Source organism: Schistocerca piceifrons, chromosome 4 (genome assembly GCF_021461385.2).
Source record: "Schistocerca piceifrons isolate TAMUIC-IGC-003096 chromosome 4, iqSchPice1.1, whole genome shotgun sequence".
Classification (NCBI taxonomy): domain Eukaryota; kingdom Metazoa; phylum Arthropoda; class Insecta; order Orthoptera; family Acrididae; genus Schistocerca; species Schistocerca piceifrons.
In genome coordinates, this window is record NC_060141.1 from 269,852,721 (window position 1) to 269,875,698 (window position 22,978).

Genomic DNA, 22,978 nt, shown 5'->3' on the forward strand with positions numbered 1-22,978 from the left:
TTGAGCTCTTCATTTCTTGCAGGTGCAATAAATACATTAACAGTGCTGAAGAGCATATTATAAATGATAATATAGTGCTGACTATACTGAGAACATCGTATGTCCAATGATATCAATAATTCTTTCATTTATTCTTCACGCATTGTTTCCCTGAAGTCCCATCATGAAAGAGAGCCTTCAGTTATCTGGAATGGGTCAAGTTACTTATTAACTGGCAGAAGCAGTTCATGTGTGAAGATAAGTTACTTCTAAAAAAGACATTGAGCCTCTTCTTAGAATATTCAGATGCAAATTTTATCAACTTTGTATATTACTTCTGACTTTTCACATGAGATTATATGTAACTCTCAAAGTTTTGATATCTGAGTCCTTAGACAATCATATGAAACTTACACTAATGCTTTCTGTAAGTGAAAGGACTCTAAATGTTGAAGAAAACAATATGGATGTAAATGTTAGTGTACACTATTTGGTATTTTTAACTTGAGTGGGAGACATTGGCAGTACTTAGTATTTGGATTACTCTTTTTATTCCCTCCAATTGTAATTGAATGATGGCAAATAATCATTTACTTCCTCTCATTGCACATGTTGTACTCTACATGGATTTCCAGTGGTTGTAAAGAAGTGTTTTCTGCTTGCTTGTATTATGCTGAAGATTATACTCCAAGGTTGGAATTAATTTTAAATTCAATGAAAGCTGCTGTAGGTCACGTTTATTTTATCGTTAGTATTACCACCATGTCTCTTTCCATAATATTTGCGTGCTCTGTACCTCAGTTTCTTCCACATGCATTTAATTCTGAACTTGTGCTGCCTTGCTTGATTTTTACTATTGAGTGACATAGTAGGTTTTATGAAGTAATTGTAAAAGTAACACTTTTGCACCTTAAATCGGTGTGCATACAACAACATTGTCCCTAATATGTTCCAAAATGCCATGCATAAAAACAAGATTTTCTATTACACATACCTCAGGTTCTGTGGGTGACAAAAATGTAGAATCAAGTGTTTTGATAGCCCTTGGTCTGAGGACCACTTTTATACCCAACAGAAAGATTGTCTTAGTGTCACAATCCTACAGTAAAGGGTCAATGGATGAGTATTACACACTCCCTCCTGCTTAGGCAAATGAAGCAAATCTGTTAGTTCTTTTTACATTTGTTGTGGTCTACAGTGGGTTTGATAGGACTTAGTGCCATTAGGTAATGAGTATGAGTAGTTCCTCAGACTACCCCCCACCCAAAAAAAAAAAAAAAAAAAAATTGATTGTACTATATTTTTGCTGACACCAGCAGACCAAAACCTAGCCACAGTTTCCGAGACAGCTATGCGCAGCAAATGGCTTTAATTTTTATAATGTATTTCTAAGATCCCAATCTTGAATTACCTTGAAAATTTTCTTCTTATCTTTGTTCTGTTTGGGAGATACGTAGTTTCAAATTTATCCTACTTGAACCCACGTGAAATCCTGTTTGCAGTGAAAACTTAGTTTATAAAGTGATGTTGCATGGAGAAATGTGCTGTAAAGTGCCTCTGTTATCATCTGGGAACACCAGTTGTAGTACTGAAGCACATGCAAAATTTTTCTACATGTAAAATCCAGTCTGATGTGTAAAATTAGGTTTGTGTTATTTCAATATCATCTGAGTAAATTATCTACATTTTTTTGACCAATACAGTTCTCTTCATGTGAGTTGCATGCCCTGCTCTAACAGGGAAAAGAAGGAACCTGTGGAAAAAGGCTCCCATCGGGGCACAAAAATGTGAATATGTGCCTGTTTGTTTAAAAGACTTTGACTGGAAAGGGGGTACCAGTTCCCTAGTCGTGTCTTCCTCAGCTCCTATAAAAATTTTCCCAAAAATGACAGGCAAAGTAAATGGCAGTGACAGTGAGGAAGAGAAAGATAGTGACAGTGAGAAGAGACAGCAGCAATAAGTAAGAGAGGAATGCAATACTAGCAGTAAGAGAGAGCAAGAGGGAGAAAGGGGATTGTGGCTATGACACAGGAAACAATGGCAGAAAGACATATAGAGATAATGACAATGAGTGGGAACTTTTGGGAGTTTAAGGGGAGCCGGAGGTGGTCAAATCCAAAAAATTAAGATTTTTTTTTTCCTCCGAAAATTAATTGTAACATTCCTCTTTAATGTAAACTTCGAATTATTGTTCTACTCGCCCTAGAAGTGGAGTTATTACCATTTTCCCCCACGCCTGTAGAGGAAATGGGCGGCCGCTGAATGCATCCAACACCCTCTCGTGACTTCCTGGTGAACTGCTTGGGATTTTCTTGGCCTCTTACGCATACAGCGCCTTATGTTATGCATACAGCGAGTGTGCAAGGGTTGGCAACATTGTTTTCTGTGACAAATGAAGCACTAAGAGCGCGGAACATCGTCTCTTTGCTGTTTACCGTTTCGAATTAATTCAGTGTTGCGCCTGTTGTTGGTAGTATTATACTTCTTGTGTAAAGCGTGGTTCTGGTTACGATGCCATGTTTTAGTAACCGTGTATATAAGAAGAGGAAGAACGTAGGGAAAAGAAAATTAACACTAATACCAAGTTGCGACACTACAATTACTGAAACAGTGCGTTCTTCTGCTAAGCAACACATGGCCGGCCATAGCCCTGTGACATCTTCTAGCAAATACTACCTTGGGGATGGTGACTCCAAAGGTTTCAAGGCTATAGAGGAACTGAAACCATATGGAAATGAATTTGTAGTTGAAAAGTTGGAATGCATTGGGCATGTGCAAAAGCGTATGGGTGCATGGCTTCGAAGGCTCAAACAAACTTCGGGTTCAAGTAAGCTCAGTGATGGAAAGACAATAGGAGGGAGAGGCAGGCTTACTGATGAGGTGATTGAACATCTATAAGGCAAAATACTAGTAATGTTAGTGACATGCGAAAAGCAGTGTGGGCATTGTTCCTTCATACTACCTCTTCCAATGAATACCCTCAACACAGCCTGTGCCCAAAAGATTCCTGGTGCAAATATAATGCAAAAAGGACTATGATCACAAACATGGTTTGCCAGCAGCTGTGATAAATGCAATAAAACCAATTTTTCATGACTTAGCACAGCCAGAATTGTTACACAAATGTCTATACGGAAAGACGCAGAATCCTAATGAGAGCGTAAACAATTTGATTTGGAAAGTGATTCCTAAAAGGGTGTTTGTAAGCATAAAAACACTGCACTTTGGCATTTATGATGCAATAGCAACCTACAACCAAGGAAACAGTGTGAAGTGTGAAGTTCTGAAGGCATTAGGATTTACAGCTGGGGTGAACACTGTACGAGCACTAAGAAATATTGACAGAGAAAGGATAAGAGGAGCAGAAAGAAGAGAAAGGCATATGAAGTATGATGGAACAACAGGCCAGAAAAGAAGACAGAAGAGGAAGCTTTTGGAGGATGAAGAAGAAGACCCTGATAATCCATCCTACAGTGCAGGAATGTATTGAGAAACTTTGATAGCCATTTCCCGTAAATTAGAATTTTTCGAATATGAGGAACATTTTCTCAAAATCCACTCAAGCTAGAGAGATGAAATTTTTATACAGCACTCCTAGTGGTCAAACTTACATTGTAACACAGCCATTTGGCAATATGTTCAGTAGTTTCATTTCACTTTAATTATAAAGCAATTATTTGTAAAAAAATTTGGGTCATTAATAAAAAAAATAAATGGAAGGAAACTAGAAAAGATGCTCCAAAATCCCTCTGTCATATCTGCAATACTAAACCACTCTATATGTAAAAAAAAAATTCAAAATTTTCTATTTGGTAGTTTATTCATAAATGTTCCTCGAACTTAGTGATTTTAACATGGGCAGCATAGGCACCTCCGGCTCCCCTTAAAGTGAGTTGCACGTCAAAAAAGTGTGAATATGTTTGTATGCTAAAATGTTTGGGAAAATTTTTAAAAGTGCGGAGGAAGGTAGAGTGAGGCAGCTGGTACCCCTCTTTTCAATCAGTCTTTTATGTAAACGGGAACATACTCACATTTTTTGTGCTCAGAGAGGAGCATTTTTCTGCTGGTATAATTTGTACCCAGTCAAATTCATCTAGAAAATATTTTGAGGCATGATAAGCATTTCATGTGGCAAGAAAGCCATGTGAACAGGAAACCCATATGCAAATAACCCATTAAATTCAATAATTTTGAGTGTTGATACAAGCACAACAACGAGATTGCAAGTATTGTTCAGCGTAACAAGCATCATCTCGAAAGAAGAGTGACCAAATGAATTATCATAGAATCACTATTATAAGAATAAGATGTGTGTCTTTATCAAATGCAAATAACGAATCATCTTAATATCTACTTTAATATGACAGGGAGAAATATTTTCATTATATTCGCGGGCATCAAGAAGAAATATGATGCACAGAAAGACAAAAATTTTTGGATATTTGAAATGATCTGAGGCTAAACAATAAGTTCTAGAAGCTAGAAGGCATGAAAACACCCCCCCCCCCCCCCACATACACACACAAAATGCATTTGTCAAGATAAAGAAAAAATTTACATCTACCAACTTCAACAGAGTAAAAAGAATTTTTAAAATTTGCAAATACAATACAAATTTTAAAATTAAATGTTCAAATAAATTTAACTAAAAGTAAATTGCAGGGAGTATCTTTACTGAATGGAAAAAATGTTTACCGCATACATCAGTGTGGATACACATGGGGACTCACATAAAGGTGATTGACTGTGATGAGAGGAGCTCATTTGTAGTAGCTTAAAAATATTTTTCCCACACAAACAAATATCCTTATTAATTTTCTGGTAGATTAAAACTGTATGCAGTACAAGGACTAGAACATTACCTTACATGGTCATTGCTCTTAACTTAAAGGGCATTACCCACAATATTCAATGCTGAAAGTTTGAGCTTTGATCCAGCACACAGTTTTACTCTACCAAGATGTTTCATGTCAGCACAGACTCCACTGCAGAGTGATAACTTCTCCTGGTTCTCATTGTGTCTGTTTATTTTGTAATAAAACTGTTGTGAAGCAGACGGAGTCTCGCTCCTCTGTATCCTCGTGTGAGTTTCCTTATTCTACTGAGTTCTGTTAAACTAAAAGAAATTCCAGCTAGAGGGCCTCTACTCACATAATAACTGTCTGGACAAATCCGTGTTTCTGTCTATATGCTCAGACTACTCGCTGCACATGACAGATGCATCATTATAATGATGGGGATGATGACACCCTGTGATTTCAGCATATATCTCCCTTGGTGAAATTGTTTGTGTGTATCCTCTTTCACCTTTGTGGGTCTGATTTGTAACTTATACCTGTGTTGACTTTCATGATTTGCTTCTTCTTGTTCCTCATCTACACGCACACACACACACACACACACACACACACACACACCTGCCTGCCTTTATAAACATTTCTTCACTCTTTCTTTCTTTCTCCCCACCCCTATCCCATTCCTCTCCATTTTTATTTTGTGTGTGATAGTCCATTTCTCAGGATTTTGCGTATTTTTCACTTTTAATCACATAATCTGTATCGTAACCTGTGTACTCAAGCGCATACTTCTGTGTTTGACTGACTGATGTGCAGGCTTTTCATGTCGAACTTAGTGTGTTCAGTTCAGCAATTGTTCGACCTTGATCACTGGGTTTTCATGTATGTAGGTTCAAATGTTTGCGAAAGTAGAATGTATAAAATTAGCAAAGTTCTCTTGGAAATTAAAAACTTAAGATCTTGCAGAAAAGTGCCATGCCACTTACTTTGCTTTAGTATAAATGTCTACCATGTGTGAAGTAGTATACATGGAATGTTTTTTGCCTTTCTTATTGTGTTCCCAGTTTTCAGAATTCGATCAGTAACATCCAGCCAGAACTTCTTCCTAACAGAATTTGTGTGTTAAATATTTCTTATGTACACAGAGCTACACAAAACCTTCACTCAGTAAGCAGAAAACAGTAACCAACTGAACAAGCTCACCAGACTGCAGTAAGACATGCAACTAACCCCTCCCCCCCCCCCCCCCCCCCCCACGCCCTCCCCAAGTCCCCCCCGTGCTTAGTTCAGTAGTCCTTCATCCTTCTTGACTGTGAGGGTGGATTTATTAGCTTGCTGCATCTCTGGCACACTATTATTACATGGGTATACACTGTATCCATCCTGTACACATTTCAAACATCATTGCTCACATCACGATTTCAAGGCAGGACACAACCTGTCACGAGTCTATACATTTTGGTAAAATGCAACATAACCTGCATCATATAACTGTGTTTTTGTCCTTTTTGACATTTTTTTCTTTATTGGCACAAATAATAAAACATACATGGTGAAAACTGTTTCAGTTTTTACTGATGAGCCTGTATAATTTAATTAATTAATTTTTATTTATTTATTTATTAAATTTAATTTCCAAATAAATTATATAATAAATAAAAATAATAAAATAATTAACAATAAAATAATAAAAATAAATAAATAATTAACAGGTAAATAATATATAAATAATATGCATTTTAAATACATTATTTTTATTTATTTATTAAATTTAATTTATAAATATATTGAATATGGCATGTTATGTGACTTGTTTGACGTTTTATTTATGTAATTACATATCTAATTCAGTGGGAGATTGTATACCAAATTCGATAACATTTCAGATCCTATGAAACATTTCCACCTTATTAACAGGCTATTCCTTGTCATGCACACATGCTGCACTGAATGTTAATGCGACGGTACATGGAATCCAAACATCAGAAAACATAATGCTAGTGATAAGTATTATTATAATAGTAAAATGAGCGGCATGAAGTTTCCATGTGAGATCAGAATAATTTTCAAGAGTGCTTCTGAACTCAGTTTTGAACTTTCCTGAGGAATAAACTACAATCCATTAAAGAAGCATGAGTAGGCAATTTCACTGAACTGCTTTAAACTGAGTGAAGCAAACTGCCACTATTATATTGAGGATTTCTATATATGTGCAGCATTCGTGAAGTATGCAGTAGCTGTGTGATGATACAGTTAGAATGGCATATGTAGAATGAGGTGTTGTAATGTTTAGTGGAAGAAATGCAATTTCCTGAATTGTAATAGAAGCTTGATGGTCTTTATTATCATTTTATTAAGAATTCTGTTGTTATTGCTTGTAACATTGAATGTATAACGTTCACTAGTAGGATGTAATTGTTACTTCCGTGCTGTAAGTAAAATTAATGAAGAATTTCATTTATGTGGTGCGGAATGGTGATGTGATTGGAAGATTTTGGTCACACTACAGTTTCAAAATTTTGCAATCCCTTGGATTTTTGGAGTAAGGGAAAAGGGTCAGTGAAATACTTAAAATTATATGTTAAAGTTGTCAGTCAGTATGCCTCTGTCTTCCTGGCATGTTGATTTTAGTAACAGAATAAATAAATAAATAATGAATTTTAGTGTATTAGATGGTGGAAAATCTAGGATGGGATAATGTCAATATTATAAAAAGGATAGTTGTGACTCACCATATAGCGAAGATGGTGAGTCGCAGATAGGCACAACAAAAAGACTGTCAGACAGAGCTTTCAGTCTAAACAGGCCTTCATCAGAATAGACAACATTCAAACACAAACTTTATTCCGATGAAGGCCTGTGATGCTGAAAGTTTTGTTTGATAGTTTTTTGTACTAGCTATCTGCAACTCAGCATCTATGCTATATGGTGAATTGTAGTGTATCGCATTCAAACCACTTTACCTAAGTATACACATAATACCATTGAAAAATTGCTTTAAGGTTAAAGGGACAGAACCTATTAGCAAAAATTATACAGCTAAAGATGATACCTCATCATTCTTATAACAATGTTTCACTTTAAAATTACAAAAAAGAGTAATACTGATTTTGTGTTACAGATTCTGTAATGGCCACACACAAGTGGCTGTTGGTATGGCACCAAAGAAAGATTATAAAATCAGAAAAGGCAAGATGATCCCTAATAAGGACAATATACCATCACCCACTTCACCATCTTCAGATGGAAAGTTGAAATTTTCAGACAGATTGAAAGCATTATTAAATTCAGGAGGTGTCAAGGACGGTGACACTGAATCAGATGACCCTTACACATTCAGTGAACCAGAGCCTCAAGTTCTGCGATTGTATCAGAAGGCAGATGCTAGCAATATGTATACAAAAAACTGTGTATCGTTAAAACCTAATTGTACTGAAGTCGATGTCAAACCTGCTGAGCAGAACATTGTTGGTGAAATGATTAAAATTGAAGGTACTGATGTGGCTAGGTTGTCACCAGCTGTGTCTAAGAGCATCTTTCAGCCAATTTCTGGGAGAATTGTGCTTGACAACAGAGTGTCAGACGACGAAAGTTCAAAAACCATGAACAGGTTGCAGGCAAAAATAGCTCAGAATAAAGTGATAGGGAAACATAAGAAAGTCCATTCATCTAGTCCTAGTCCAGAATTGAAGAACGTTGTAAGGAAACGCCCGTCACCACCCAAAAACTGCTGGCAACCTGTTAAAGAAAGAAGCCTTCTGGAGGAACAATTACTGGGTGTTAATTCAGATGTCGCTGTGAAGACGGAACCTCCTAGTCCTCCACTGTCTTCCTCTCCTCCCAAGTATCAGAAACCTAGTGCCAGCCAAAAACAGTATATACCAATTTCAGTTCATTCGGTCAGGGTTGCTGTTCCACCTGCTCAACAAAGAATTAGAAAAAGCAGGAGAAAACTTGATGTCTCTTGCCATGAATCACTGCAGCGGATACAGCACTTAAAAGAAAAAATTAGAGAGTATAACTGTGATTTGTTTCCTTTAGGTAAGTACTCATTTATACGTGATTCACTTAGATAATGTAAGTATAAATTGTGTTTATTTGTTGTAGTACTTTAATTATGGAGCTGAGTGACGCTTGAGAGCTGTCTCCCTTCAGAAAGGATAATGCGTCACAGAGACATAAGTTAAATTCTAATGTCGATATGGAATATGCTTTCCTGGTGATGGGCGTTTTATTTGTAAGCTTTTAAGGAAAAAGTGATCATTTCCACAGGATATTCAGTTGTAGGGATGAAAACTGCTATTTTGTCATCAAATTTGAAATTGTAGCTTAGTACTACTCTGAAGTTTCAGCATTACATTCAGAAAAAAAGTCAAGAAACTACCATAGGCTTTTAATATTCTGCATGATCATTCAGTTATCAGTAACTGCCAACAACATGTAGAAACTGAACTCCTATCAAGCCAATGCCAACTAAAGAACTGACACATAATTAATTTGGTATTGTTTTTGTAAAAAGTTCACTACAACAGTTATGACATTGATGCACAGAATTGTATAAAGCTTGTTTTTCTTCTTTGTCCACTTTTGAAGGCTACTACTTGTTCAGGCTGAGCACCTAATAATTGCAAATGCTGCCCCATTTTACCAGGTACATGCTAGTGGACCCATGCTGCCACATTATACTTCAGAGGAGAGACTGTAACTACTAAAAATAACTCAAATCACCAACAATATTCAGATTTCATGGGTTGGGAATTGTGTTTACTTGTTTTTGTATTTTTATTATTATTATTATTATTATTATTATTATGGAAAATCCAGAATAGAGTGTAAGAATAGTATGAAAAGGATAGTTGCTATTCACCATATAGCGGAGATGCTGAGTCACAGAAAGTACATGAAGGGAATTCCGTTTACAGAAGAGAGAAGAGTGGTCTGCTATGAAGCAAGTCACTACTGGGTTGCATCCCAGAATGGCATATACATTGTAAGAATGGTTCTCCACGAAATGCAGTCTGGTACTGTGTGTGAAATGCGGAGACTACAGTATACATTAGAAGACTCTGTAGTGGACCACTTCATTTATTGTGTGTATGACAATCAGTGGTGGGAGGGACAGATGCAAGATATAACAGTCTCCTTTATGACACCTCATGGTCCTATTAATACTTTCAAATGGCGATCATCAAAAGATCAGTGTGCAGTTCCCATTTCCCAAGTATTGCTCTTGTTGGATCATCCTTGTCCATGTACAAATTCAGCTTAGCTATACAAGTTCAATGAGAAGCAGGTGAAAAAAAAAAAAAAAAAAAACAAAAAACAAATGAACTCTGTTCGACAGTGCAGTGTTGATTGCCACATTGTAGGTAATTTTAATTCATGGAAAGTCATGAAGTAAAATCATGACAGAAGACAATAATAATGTGTGAATAATACCATAAAAAGAAAAAGGGCTATAAATATTCTATATCTCATTTTCGTTATAAAAGTCTTTTGAACAAAACTATGAATTGTTTTCCCACTCACTTATAATGTTATTTTGATTCAGAAATACCAGTTTTCATGATGTTTACTTAAAATCAGCAATCAATTTAAATATTTAAGTGCCCATGATTTTTTTTTTTGACTGTGCGAGTAGAGCTAGGTCTACCTAAAAAATTTCTCATGTTTTTTTACAGGTAAGTATTGTCTACTTTGATTGTACATTCCCTAAGAACAATGACCAATTAATGTACTATGAAATTTTTAGAAGATTTAGAATGGGGTTTTGGAGAAAATTTCTAAATAACCAAAAATTTCAGATTCTCTCATCTTTATGTACAGATATTTTGACAGTTTAAGAACTTCATGCATTCTACATCTACATCTACATCCACATCCATACTCCGCAAGCCACCTGACGGTGTGTGGCGGAGGGTACTTTGAGTACCTCTGTTGATTCTCCCTTCTATTCCAGTCTCGTATTGTTTGTGGAAAGAAAGATTGTTGGTATGCCTCTGTGTGGGCTCTAATCTCTCTGATTTTATCCTCATGGTCTCTTCGCGAGATATACGTAGGAGGGAGCAATATACTGCTTGTCTCCTCGGTGAAGGTATGTTCTCGAAACTTCAACAAAAGCCCGTACCGAGCTACTGAGCATCTCTCTTCCAGAAGCTTCCACTGGAGTTTATCTATCATCACCGTAACGCTTTCGTGATTACTAAATGATCCTGTAACGAAGCGCGCTGCTCTCCATTGGATCTTCTTTCTCTCTTCTATCAACCCTATCTGGTACGGATCCCACACTGCTGAGCAGTATTCGAGCAGTGGGTGAACAAGTGTACTGTAACCTACTTCCTTTGTTTTCCGATTGCATTTCCTTAGGATTCTTCCAGTGAATCTCAGTCTGGTATCTGCTTTACCGACGATCAACTTTATATGATCATTACATTTTAAATCACTCCTAATGCCTACTCCCAGATAATTTATAGGATTAACTGCTTCCAGTTGCTGACCTGCTATATTGTAGCTAAATGATAAAGGATCTTTCTTTCTATGTATTCGCAGCACGTTACACTTGTCAACAATGTGATTCAATTGCCATTCCCTGCACCGTGTGTCAATTTGTTGCAGATCCTCCTGCATTTCAGCACAATTTTCCATTGTTACAACCTCTCGATATACTACAGCATCATCCGCAAAAAGCCTCAGTGAACTTCCGATGTTATCCACAAGGTTGTTTATGATGTATATTGTGAATAGCAATGGTCCTATGACACTCCCCTGCGGCACACCTGAAATCACTCTTACTTCGGAAGACTTCTCTCCATGCTGCATTCTGTTATCTAGGAACTCTTCAATCCAATCACACACTTGGTCTGATAGTCCATATGCTCTTACTCTGTTCATTAAACGACTGTGGGGAACTGTATCGAACACCTTGCAGAAGTCAAGAAACACAGCATCTACCTGGGAACCCGTGTCTATGACCCTCCGAGTCTCATGAATGAATGCGCGAGCTGGGTTTCACACGATCGTCTTTTTCGAAACCCATGCTGATTCCTACAGAGATTTCTAGTCTCCAGAAAAGTCATTATACTCTAACATAATACTTGTTCCAAAATTCTACAACTGATCAACATTAGAGACATATGTCTATAGTTCTGTACATCTGTTCGACGTCCCTTCTTGAAAATGGGGATGACCTGTGCCCTTTTCCAATCCTTAATGTCGTAGTTGACAGCAGTCCTTCCACTTCATTATTTCTCAAGACAGTTAACATCCTGTAACCATTCAACTATTCATATTTTCAAAACATAATTTTGAAATTTGCAATAAATTACAATTTTTTTGGATTATTTAAAAAAAAACAACCTCGAAAGTATGTTTGTATTAATCATGTCTCATAGTATTGAGGACGAAGTATTTATTGAAAATAAATTCAGATCTGTATCACTTTTTGGTTTCTTTATTACAATTTTTCCTTTCGTTACAACATTTTCACAAATACTCCGATTTAGAGGCATCTGTAGCGTTTGAACAAATTGCCATACAATCAGAATATTGTAGTTTAGTAGAGGTATCATGTGGAACTTCAACATATATTTGTTTTTCAGCAGGATTTGAAATAATGATGTGACACATTCACTCTTGACCTGTATGATTTAAGGTGAAATCGCCAAATTTCTCCTACCAGATGGCTGAAAGTAATCTAGATTGGCTTGATGAGTGTAAGAATAAAATGACAAATTCTCCATGACATTGACAATCATTGGATTAGAATTTAGTTATTATTGAAAGGCATTTAAGTCCACATTACCTTTTTCTAGGTTATCTGCTATAAAACTGAAATTGTTTCTTGGTAGGTTAGGATACAAAATTCTTTGTCGTACCATTTAAGATACACTCGTATAAATTCTCACAGTGATTCCAGAAAACTTTGAGTGGCAAAGATTTCATATCTAGGGTGTGCTGATACATACCCTCCTTCCCTCCCTCCCTCCCTCCCACTAGTTCTTCTCTCTCTCCCCATCTCAGACCCACTAGTTCATCTTTCATATGTAACATTATTTTGAATAGCAATTGGAATCATTGATTGATTCTGTGCAGAGTCTGTACCAGTTTACAGAGATTGATAAAATGCAGAGCCTATGGCACTTAGGACAGGCTCTGGCACTATAAGATATAGTCATTTGTCTTTCTGGTAATGATTAATCCCACACCACTGAAAATCGTGTTAAGAGTTTGAATAGTCTTGTGATTCTATTTCTCAAATTTACATCATAAGTAGTGTGACAAATGAAGGTGTTGCTTTACTAGTTAGAAAGTCGATAGATGAATTGTTGGAAGAAGATACTCTAAGGTGAAGGGAATCTTACCCCAACTTCTCCTAAGTGTTGATGCGTGCCACAGTTACTATGAAATCTAATGCTCTCATAATCAGCAGTAAGTTGTCCACTTTGCCTTATCAGCTGATATTCTTATAACATAGCAAACACGCGAGTTACTTTGGTGAATAGAAGAAAAATTTTAATTCATTATTCGTTGGTATATACTATTTGAATGCATATTTGTGCCCCAGAATAGATTATTTCCTTGACATCCTACTGCATATCCAATCTTTTATGATTTTTAATTCGGACTAGTAGCAAATACGAATACATAGTTTAAAAAAATGTGTGTGTTTTAGTTTTATGTTTATTGCCTTTCTTGGTACAAGTTCTCAGAATACTATGTTTCCATACACCATTATTCAGATATGCTTTTTTACCATTAATAAATGCTTTATTTCTAAATATCGGACAATACTTCCTGTCACACCTTCATAAAACAGAGTATCTCAGAAATGTCACATTTGCTGATTTATATACTTCATTTTTAGTAAATGTACTACCTTTCAGCATTGTTCATCATTGTAAATAGTCTTCATGGGTTTGGTGCCAGATTACGTTGTGCAAATTCCACAATATTTCCTTGGAGCAGCTGCCAGACATCTTCAGATGGTTCGTCCTTGCTAGGTACGACCAGTCGTACCTAGCCACCAGAAAGGTTGAACCACCTGAAGATGTTGGACATTTGCTCCGAGGAAATATTGCGGAAATTGCACAATGTGATCCGGCCGCAAACCCGTGAAGACTATTTACAACACATCTTCTGGGAAAGCTTGAAGAGTCACATTGTACATCATTATTCCAGATGTTGGCTGCATGTAAACATATTAATTATTATCTCTTGTCTATTCCTGTCTACCTTTCCTGTCGGTGCCAGAATTGAATTTCACTTAACTTTGTTTGGGCAAAAGTAAAATTGCCCTAAATTTATCTTGAGTACATTAGTGACCTTTAACAATTCTTCGTAAGAAGTTAACTGAAGTATGCGGACACTAGACTCATGGCAGTGATATTTTAGGTTCACAGTACCCTACATAGTGTAATAACAATCATCAACTGAGTAAAAGAGAGCATTGAACTATGGCGCCTCTACTGAATAAAGTAATTTTCCAATTCATATTAGCTCATCCCATAACACACATAAACTCATTCCATACCAAGAAGTCTAATGATCCCCACTTTACTATATCAGGTTCTGTTCAAATTTTGTATGTTCTTGTTATAGATAGTTCCACAAAATGTTAGCTCTCAGTATGCAGTAGTTGACCCATTGGTCATGTCTGTCAAAATTTTGCAATAAGCACTTCATCACATCAGAAGCTGTGTCTTTCCGTGAATAGTTAAACTATATCTCTGATACTTGATTCATTAGTTTATTAGTTTGTATAGTATGTGTGTACACATCTTTAACATTTAGTGCACCAGGTGTACTCAGTCTCGTCAAGAAATTTGGTCATAACAAGAAACATTCAGTTTGGGCAGAATTCCATCCCAAAGTAATAGTAGTAAAATGGTATGCTTTTGGGTGTTTGTACTCCATTAGTTTCTATGTAGGACCTGCAAAATTTAGCTTTTAGGAATGTGTAGTTCTTGAGAGAATAGGAGGAAACTTTTGCCCCAGAAATTTTTTCTTGCTTTTTCTACAATTTGGAAGTTCATTCATTGCAAACAGCATATTTTCTCTGTATAATGTTAACTATGCTACACTGTGTTTTCAGATGTATTCAAATGCAAACAACTAACACTTTTTTTACTTCTTTTCAAAGAATGAGTGTACCACTTTCCATGAATAGACTCTTTATGTTGTTGCATTAACAATTTGCTTTTCTGTACTGTTAGCTGTTTTATTCAGTACAGCTTCAGATATCTGTATGAAAAGAAGTACTTCAAATTTGCTTCTCTAAGACAAGAGCACTAGCAACTTTCAAGTCCACATGGTCCCAGCATTGTAAGGTTTTATCTGTTTGCCAATTATTGTTCACTGAAATTAAATTATATTGTTGTTCTCTTCATTCTTGTATTGTAAGAGCACCTACAGTGTGTCATTTGTTTAGAGACAGAGAGAGAGAGAGAGAGAGAGAGAGAGAGAGAGAGAGAGAGAGAGGGGGGGGGGGGTGGGGGGGGGGGGGCAATCTGTCCAATCAGCGGCTATATGAGTTTGCACTGATTGTAAGGATCATATGTTCAGCTATCTGGTCACCAAAAACAGACAAAAACACTTGATTATCTAAATAAGTTTGACTGTAAAATTATGTTTTCCAAATTCTCTGACCTCATACCTGACTGGAATGTCGCAATAAAGTTCTCCAGGATGCACATTGTGTGCGCTTGTGCCACAAAGAAAAAAAAAGTTAAAATTTTGATGGGCTTCATTGTATGCAACACTGAATCAAAAGATTGCATGCTTCGTCAGTGCAAAAGTTGTCAAGGGAAAACTGCAGTGGAGTCATACTTTACTGTTGTGTGTAAAGATGTTAATCCAGATGTTGTCGAATACAAACAGTGGTTGCCAACAGATTGCCCACTACTTGAGATAAAAGAAATGCCTGTTGCATGCTTCTTACTGGAGTTGCTCACTGAAACATCTGACCTGATAATACATCATTTCCTTCTGAAAAACTAGACACAGTATCTTTAAAATGAAAGAAAACCTGAAGCCTGCTGAAGGAAAACTTGTGTTAAATTTTGCAGAAAATTATTCATTTGTTGTACGGGATTCTGTGCAGGTTTTACATTGGGGATATAGTTAAGTCACTGTGCATCCCACATTAATTAATTTGTTTAATTGAATTTGTGTTTCAGTGTAAGAGCATCCACAATATAAGTGATAGCTGAAGGCATGACACAGTAGCTGTTCATGTTTTTTGTGACAAAACAGCTTCTTGAGACAGACAGTGAGTGAATTTGTTGAAAATTTTGTACCTTAGTGATGGATGGGCTACTGATTACAAAAATGTGTGACAGTGTCACCAAGTTTTTGGTATAAAAGCAGAATGCAACATCTTTCGTAAATGCCTTGGTAAATCTGCAAGTGGAGGAGTTGGAGGAACTGTCAAATGCCTGTTGTCAACGGCTAGCTAGCTTGAGGTGTTCAAAAGAAATCCAAATTCTTAACTTCAATGAAAATAATCAGTCTTTGAAAATATAATGCAATTGGATAGGTAAAAAATCTACTCACCAAGCGGTGGCAAGAGAACACACACATAAAGGTATTTAAATTCGTAAGCTTTCAGAGCTAGGGCTCCTTTTGCCAACAGAAGGGTTGAAGGGGAATGAAGAGGGATGAAGGAAAAGATCTGGTCAGGTTTAGGAAATGGGGAGAATTTAGAAAAGTCAACCAGTACCCCAAGTCAGGGGAGACTTACCAAACAGACTGCTGGGGGACTTCTCTGGATGAGATTTGAAAACCTGAGAGCTTAAAGGTAGAAGTTACAGTAATATGCAAAACAGGGATTACTGATGAAACATTATTCACAAGTTAAGTAGAGCATAAAGCTAAGAGCATTGTGTGTGATAGAGATGGAAGGGGTGGGGGAGGGGGCAGGGAAAAATTGACAGGTCAGAAAATGAAAGACTTTTAATACTAAAAGAGAGGGAAGAAAGGAATGATTACTGTGAAGAAATGCTGACACTGAAGAAATCAGACAATGGAAAATCCAGGATGGAATGTAACAATATTATGAAAAGGAAAGTTGCTGCTCACCATACAGCAGAGATGCTGAGCCGCAGATAGCTTTTGGCCAGAGAGGCCTCCATCGAAATTAGACCACAGACGCACACACACACACACACACACACACACACACACACACACACACTCATGCAAGTGCAACTCTCTCTCTCTCTCTCTCTCTCTCACACACACACACACACACACACACACATACGCGACTGCAGTCCCAGGCAACTGAGGCCACACTGCCAGCAGCAGCACCAGTGCATGATGGGAGCGGCGATTGGGTGGGGGTAAGGAGGGGGGACAGTAGGGTAGGGGTGGCAGACAATGACATACTGTTGGGAAGCGCACAGGGACGAGTTGGAAAGAGGGTAGGGCAGCTGTGTAGAGTCGGGAGGGCAGTGGGGGGGGGGGGGGGGGGGAATATCGGAAAAGGAAAAAAAGTAAAAAGACTGGATGCAATGGTGGAATGAGGGCTGTGTAGTGCTGGAATGGGAACAGAGAAGGGGCTGGGTGGGCGAGGACAATGACTAACGAAGGTTGAGGCCAGGAAGGTTACGGGAATGTAGGATGTAGGTAAAGTAGTTGTTGGAGAAATTAACATAAATTACGGCCAGATGAGTGACAAGAACCAAGGTCATGTAACGGCGGTTCTGCAGAGTTCTGAGAAATAGGTGTCTGGGGGGGAGAATCCAAATAATACATGTGGTGAAACAGGCACTGAGGTTATGACTGTAGGGCATGCTCTGCAACAGGATACTGTGTGTTGCCAGGATACACCCTCCTGACTATGCTTATTCATCCTAACTGATAACTTCGTGGCAGTTATGCCAATGTAAGAGGCTGAACAATCTTTACTTCCTTTGATAGTATATGTTTTGCCAGTTACAGGGCTGCTGTAGTTGGTGGTAGGAGGGTGCATAAGGCAAGTCATACAGTGGAGACGGTCACAAAGTAGGAGCTGTAGGGTAGGGAAATGGGTGCAGAGGCACCATAGGGGCTGACAAGGATATTGCGGGGATCGGGAGGGCAACGAAAAGCTGTTTAAGGTGTGGTGGACAAATGCCAGACAGAATGGAATGTTTTGAGGAAGTCATGGATTTGTCAAAGCAGCTAATTGACAAAGACTAGGATATTGAGAGACAAGAGGTCTCCCAAGTTGTTTTTGTAGGGATCAACACTGCCAGGATTGGATGTGATGGCCTGGGAAATCTGCTTTTGAACTAGGTTGGTGGGGTAATTACTTTCAATGAAGGCTGAGATGAGAGTTGTGGTGTATTGCTGTAAAGACTTTGCATCTGAACAAATATGTTTGCTTCAAATACCAAGGCCGTGTGTGAATGAATGTTTGTAATGGAAAGGATGGCAACTGTCAAAATGTAAGTACTGTTGTTTGTCAGTAGATTTAATGTGAACAGGAGTGTGTAGCTGATCTTTGGTGAGGATGAGGTCAACATTAAGGAAAGTGGCATAGGATTCGAAATAGGACCATGTGAACTTTAATGTAATTTTATTTACTGTGGTCAACCTATTTAGAGATTCCAAGAATTATAATAGGTCAGTCTCAGTATGAGTCCATATGGCAAAGAGATCATCATTATATCCAAACCAAACCAGGGACTGAAAGCATATGGGTTCCAGGAAAGTCCTCTCCAAGCAACCCGTGAAAGGTTGATATACGAGGTGCATTCAAGTTCTAAGGCCTCAGATTTTTTTTTCTCCGGACTGGAAACAGATAGAAACATGCGCATTGTTTTAAAATGAGGCCGCGTTCATTGTCAATACGTCCCCGAGATGGCAGCACCATATGGCAGATGGAATTTTACCGCCAGCGGCGAGAATGAGAACTGTTTTAAATACTTAAAATGGCGACGTTTTCCTTACTTGAACAGCGTGCAATCATTCGTTTTCTGAATTTGCTTGGTGTGAAACCAATTGAAATTCATCGACAGTTGAAGGAGACATGTGGTGATGGAGTTATGGATGTGTCGAAAGTGCGTTAGTGGGTGCCACAGTTTAATGAAGGTGTGACAACAAACCGAAACAACCTCGGGCTCGCACAAGCCGGTCTGACGACATGATCGAGAAAGTGGAGAGAATTGTTTTGGGGGATCGCCGAATGATTGTTGAACAGATCGCCTCCAGAGTTGGCATTTCTGTGGGTTCTGTGCACACAATCCTGCATGATGACCTGAAAATGCGAAAAGTGTCATCCAGGTGGGTGCCACGAATGCTGACGGACGACCACATGGCTGCCCGTGTGGCATGTTGCCAAGCAATGTTGTCGCGCAACAACAGCATGAATGGGACTTTCTTTTCGTCGGTTGTGACAATGTATGAGACGTGGGTGCCATTTTTCAATCCAGAAACAAAGCGCCAGTCAGCTCAGTGGATGCACACAGATTCACTGCCACCAAAAAAATTTTCGGGTAACCGCCAGTGCTGAAAAAATGATGGTGTCCATGTTCTGGGACAGCGAGGGCGTAATCCTTACCCATTGCATTCCAAAGGGCACTACGGTAACAGGTGCATCCTACGAAAATGTTTTGAAGAACAAATTCCTTCCTGTACTGCAACAAAAATGTCCGGGAAGGGCTGCGCGTGTGCTGTTTCACCAAGACAACGCACCCGCACATCGAGCTAACGTTACGCAACAGTTTCTTCGTGATAACAACTTTGAAGTGATTCCTCATGCTCCCTACTCACCTGACCTGGCTCCTAGTGACTTTTGGCTTTTTCCAACAATGAAAGACACTCTCCGTGGCCGCACATTCACCAGCCGTGCTGCTATTGCCTCAGCGATTTTCCAGTGGTCAAAACAGACTCCTAAAGAAGCCTTCACCGCTGCCATGGAATCATGGCGTCAGCGTTGTGAAAAATGTGTATGTCTGCAGGGCGATTACGTCGAGAAGTAATGCCAGTTTCATCGATTTCGAGTGAGTAGTTAATTAGGAAAAAAATCGGAGGCCTTAGAACTTGAATGCACCTCGTAGGAAAGAACTATACTGGTTCTCATGGCTGTGCCCCTGATCTGTATGTATATCTGTCCCTCAATGGTAAAGTAGTTGTTGGGAAGTATAATGCTGATTAAGGTGAACAGGAGAGAGATCATAGATTTGGAATCAAATTGGCACTGAGGAAATGTTCAGCAGCAGACATTGTTTTGTTCTGAATCCCATGCCACTTTCTTTGATGTTGACCTCATCCTCACCAAAAATCAGCTACACACTTCTGTTCAAATTAAAACTACTAATAAACAACAGTATTTACTTTTTGACAATTGTCGTCATTTCCATTTCAAATGTTCCCGTCCATACAGCCTTGGGATTTAAGGTAAATGTATTTGCTCAGATGGAGACTCTTCACAGCAATACACCACCATTCTCACCTCACCCTTTACTGGACGTAATTACCCCACCAGCCTATTTCAAAAGCAGATTTCCTTGGCCGTCACATCCAATCCTGGTAGTGCTGATCCCTCCAGAAACAGCTTAAGAGTACACCCCTTGTCACTCAATATTATTCTGGTCTTGAATGTATTAATCAGCTACTTTGACAAGGTCCTGACTTCCTCAAAACATGACATTCTGTCCAACATTTTGCCCACCACTCTAAGAATAGCTTTTTGTCGCCCTCCCAATCTCCACAGGGTCCTTTTCAGATCCTATGCTGCTTCTGCACCCATTTCCGTACCCTATGGCACCTACCCCAGTGTCCATCCCTACTTTAAGACTTGCTGTATGCAACCTCCTACCACCATCTGTAGCAGCCTTGTAACTGGCAAAATATATACTATCAAAGAGAGTCAACACACTAAACATACTGTTCAGCCTTTTACATTGGTGTGACTCTCGTCAAGTTGTAAGGATGAATGACATTGGCAGAGGGTGTATACTAGTCAACACACAATATCCTGTTATAGAGCATCCCCTACATCATGACAGTGATAACCTCAGTGCCTGATGTGCATTTTCAACTTCTCGCGGCGTAATGAATAATCCATTAAATTTCGGGCATGCAGCCGCGCAAATAAAATTTCTTCTACTGATATTTCGGCCGCGTATCGTCCGGCCATCTTCAGAGCGAGTCACAAGACTGATGACAAGGTGCCAAGCGCGGCCTTATATGCTCCACCGCGGCGGTACTGCGCATGCGGGTCACAGATGCTGCGCCGCCTGTGGCGAAAGCGTACGGACGTTCGATGTGCTTATCGATGTTTGATCGGCGGCGATGACACGGTGACGACTTCTCTGCAATTTAATTAGTCCAAGAGCCGGATTCCATGCTTTGTCCAAATTGAAACCTTTATCTCTGTTTATTAAATTGTTGGCTAATCGAATTTCTATGGCTTCCTTGAATACAGAATCCCAGAAAGAAGAGGTGGATGTTAAAATCTTCACATCACTGTAATTCATCGAATGACCCGTATCAATACAATGTTCGGCCACAGCTGACTTGTCTGGTTGTAATAGGCGTGTGTATCTTCGGTGCTCCACACACCTTTCATGAACGGTACGTGTTGTTTGACCTATGTATGACTGCTCACAATTTCCGCAAGGAATCTGGTACACACCCGCCTTACGAAGCAATAAATCGTCCTTTACAGAGCCGAGTAAAGCCGCAATCTTCGTGGGGGGCCGGAAGATCACCTTAACACTGTGTTTTTCTAGAATACGGCCTATCTTTGAAGAAAGAGCACCCACATAAGGCAGAAACGCCCTAGATCTGAAGAAATTACTATCTTCTTCCGCATCGTATACCTTCTTTTTAGGTTTTACATCGAATGCTCTACGAATTTGTTGCGGAGAATATCCATTCGATTTAAAAATACTCTTGAGGTATCCGATGAAGACAATTTACAAGGAGAGCTAACATACCTCAAGAGTATTTTTAAATCGAATGGATATTCTCCGCAACAAATTCGTAGAGCATTCGATGTAAAACCTAAAAAGAAGGTATACGATGCGGAAGAAGATAGTAATTTCTTCAGATCTAGGGCGTTTCTGCCTTATGTGGGTGCTCTTTCTTCAAAGATAGGCCGTATTCTAGAAAAACACAGTGTTAAGGTGATCTTCCGGCCCCCCACGAAGATTGCGGCTTTACTCGGCTCTGTAAAGGACGATTTATTGCTTCGTAAGGCGGGTGTGTACCAGATTCCTTGCGGAAATTGTGAGCAGTCATACATAGGTCAAACAACACGTACCGTTCATGAAAGGTGTGTGGAGCACCGAAGATACACACGCCTATTACAACCAGACAAGTCAGCTGTGGCCGAACATTGTATTGATACGGGTCATTCGATGAATTACAGTGATGTGAAGATTTTAACATCCACCTCTTCTTTCTGGGATTCTGTATTCAAGGAAGCCATAGAAATTCGATTAGCCAACAATTTAATAAACAGAGATAAAGGTTTCAATTTGGACAAAGCATGGAATCCGGCTCTTGGACTAATTAAATTGCAGAGAAGTCGTCACCGTGTCATCGCCGCCGATCAAACATCGATAAGCACATCGAACGTCCGTACGCTTTCGCCACAGGCGGCGCAGCATCTGTGACCCGCATGCGCAGTACCGCCGCGGTGGAGCATATAAGGCCGCGCTTGGCACCTTGTCATCAGTCTTGTGACTCGCTCTGAAGATGGCCGGACGATACGCGGCCGAAATATCAGTAGAAGAAATTTTATTTGCGCGGCTGCATGCCCGAAATTTAATGGATTAACCTCAGTGCCTGTTTCACCACATGTGCCATCTGGATTCTTCCGCTCCTTATCCCCTCCTTCCCAGACACCAGTTTCTCAGAACTTGGCAGGTGAGAACTGGCGTCACAACATGTTCTTGGTTCTTGTCACCCACCTAGCCTTAATTTACATTAATTTCGTCACAGTAACTATTCCTTCGTTCACTTCCTTCTAGTATTATATATCTTTCATTTTCTGACCCGTCTATTCCCCCCCCCCCCCCTACCCCCCTTCCCATCTCTATCACATACAATGCTCTTAGTTTTCTGCTCTTCTTAACTCATGCACAATGTTTTGGCATTAATACCTGTTTTGCATATTACCGTATCTTTCGCCTTAAAGATCTCATGTTTTCAAATCTCGTCCGGTGCAGTCCTCAACAGTCTGCCTGATACAGTCTACCCTCATCTCGGGT

The 22,978-nt window shown here is 39.0% G+C and overlaps 1 protein-coding gene across 2 annotated transcripts in view; it reads left to right on the forward strand.

Annotated features, from left to right (window-relative positions):
- LOC124795188 (INO80 complex subunit D) overlaps positions 1 to 22,978 on the forward strand; it is a 156,604-nt gene that overhangs the window by 49,476 nt on the left and 84,150 nt on the right. For both annotated transcript variants that reach the window (XM_047259090.1, XM_047259091.1), the window contains one exon: positions 7,897 to 8,816. In XM_047259090.1, the coding sequence (XP_047115046.1) occupies positions 7,897 to 8,816 (920 nt within the window). The remainder of the gene's footprint in view (positions 1 to 7,896; positions 8,817 to 22,978) is intronic.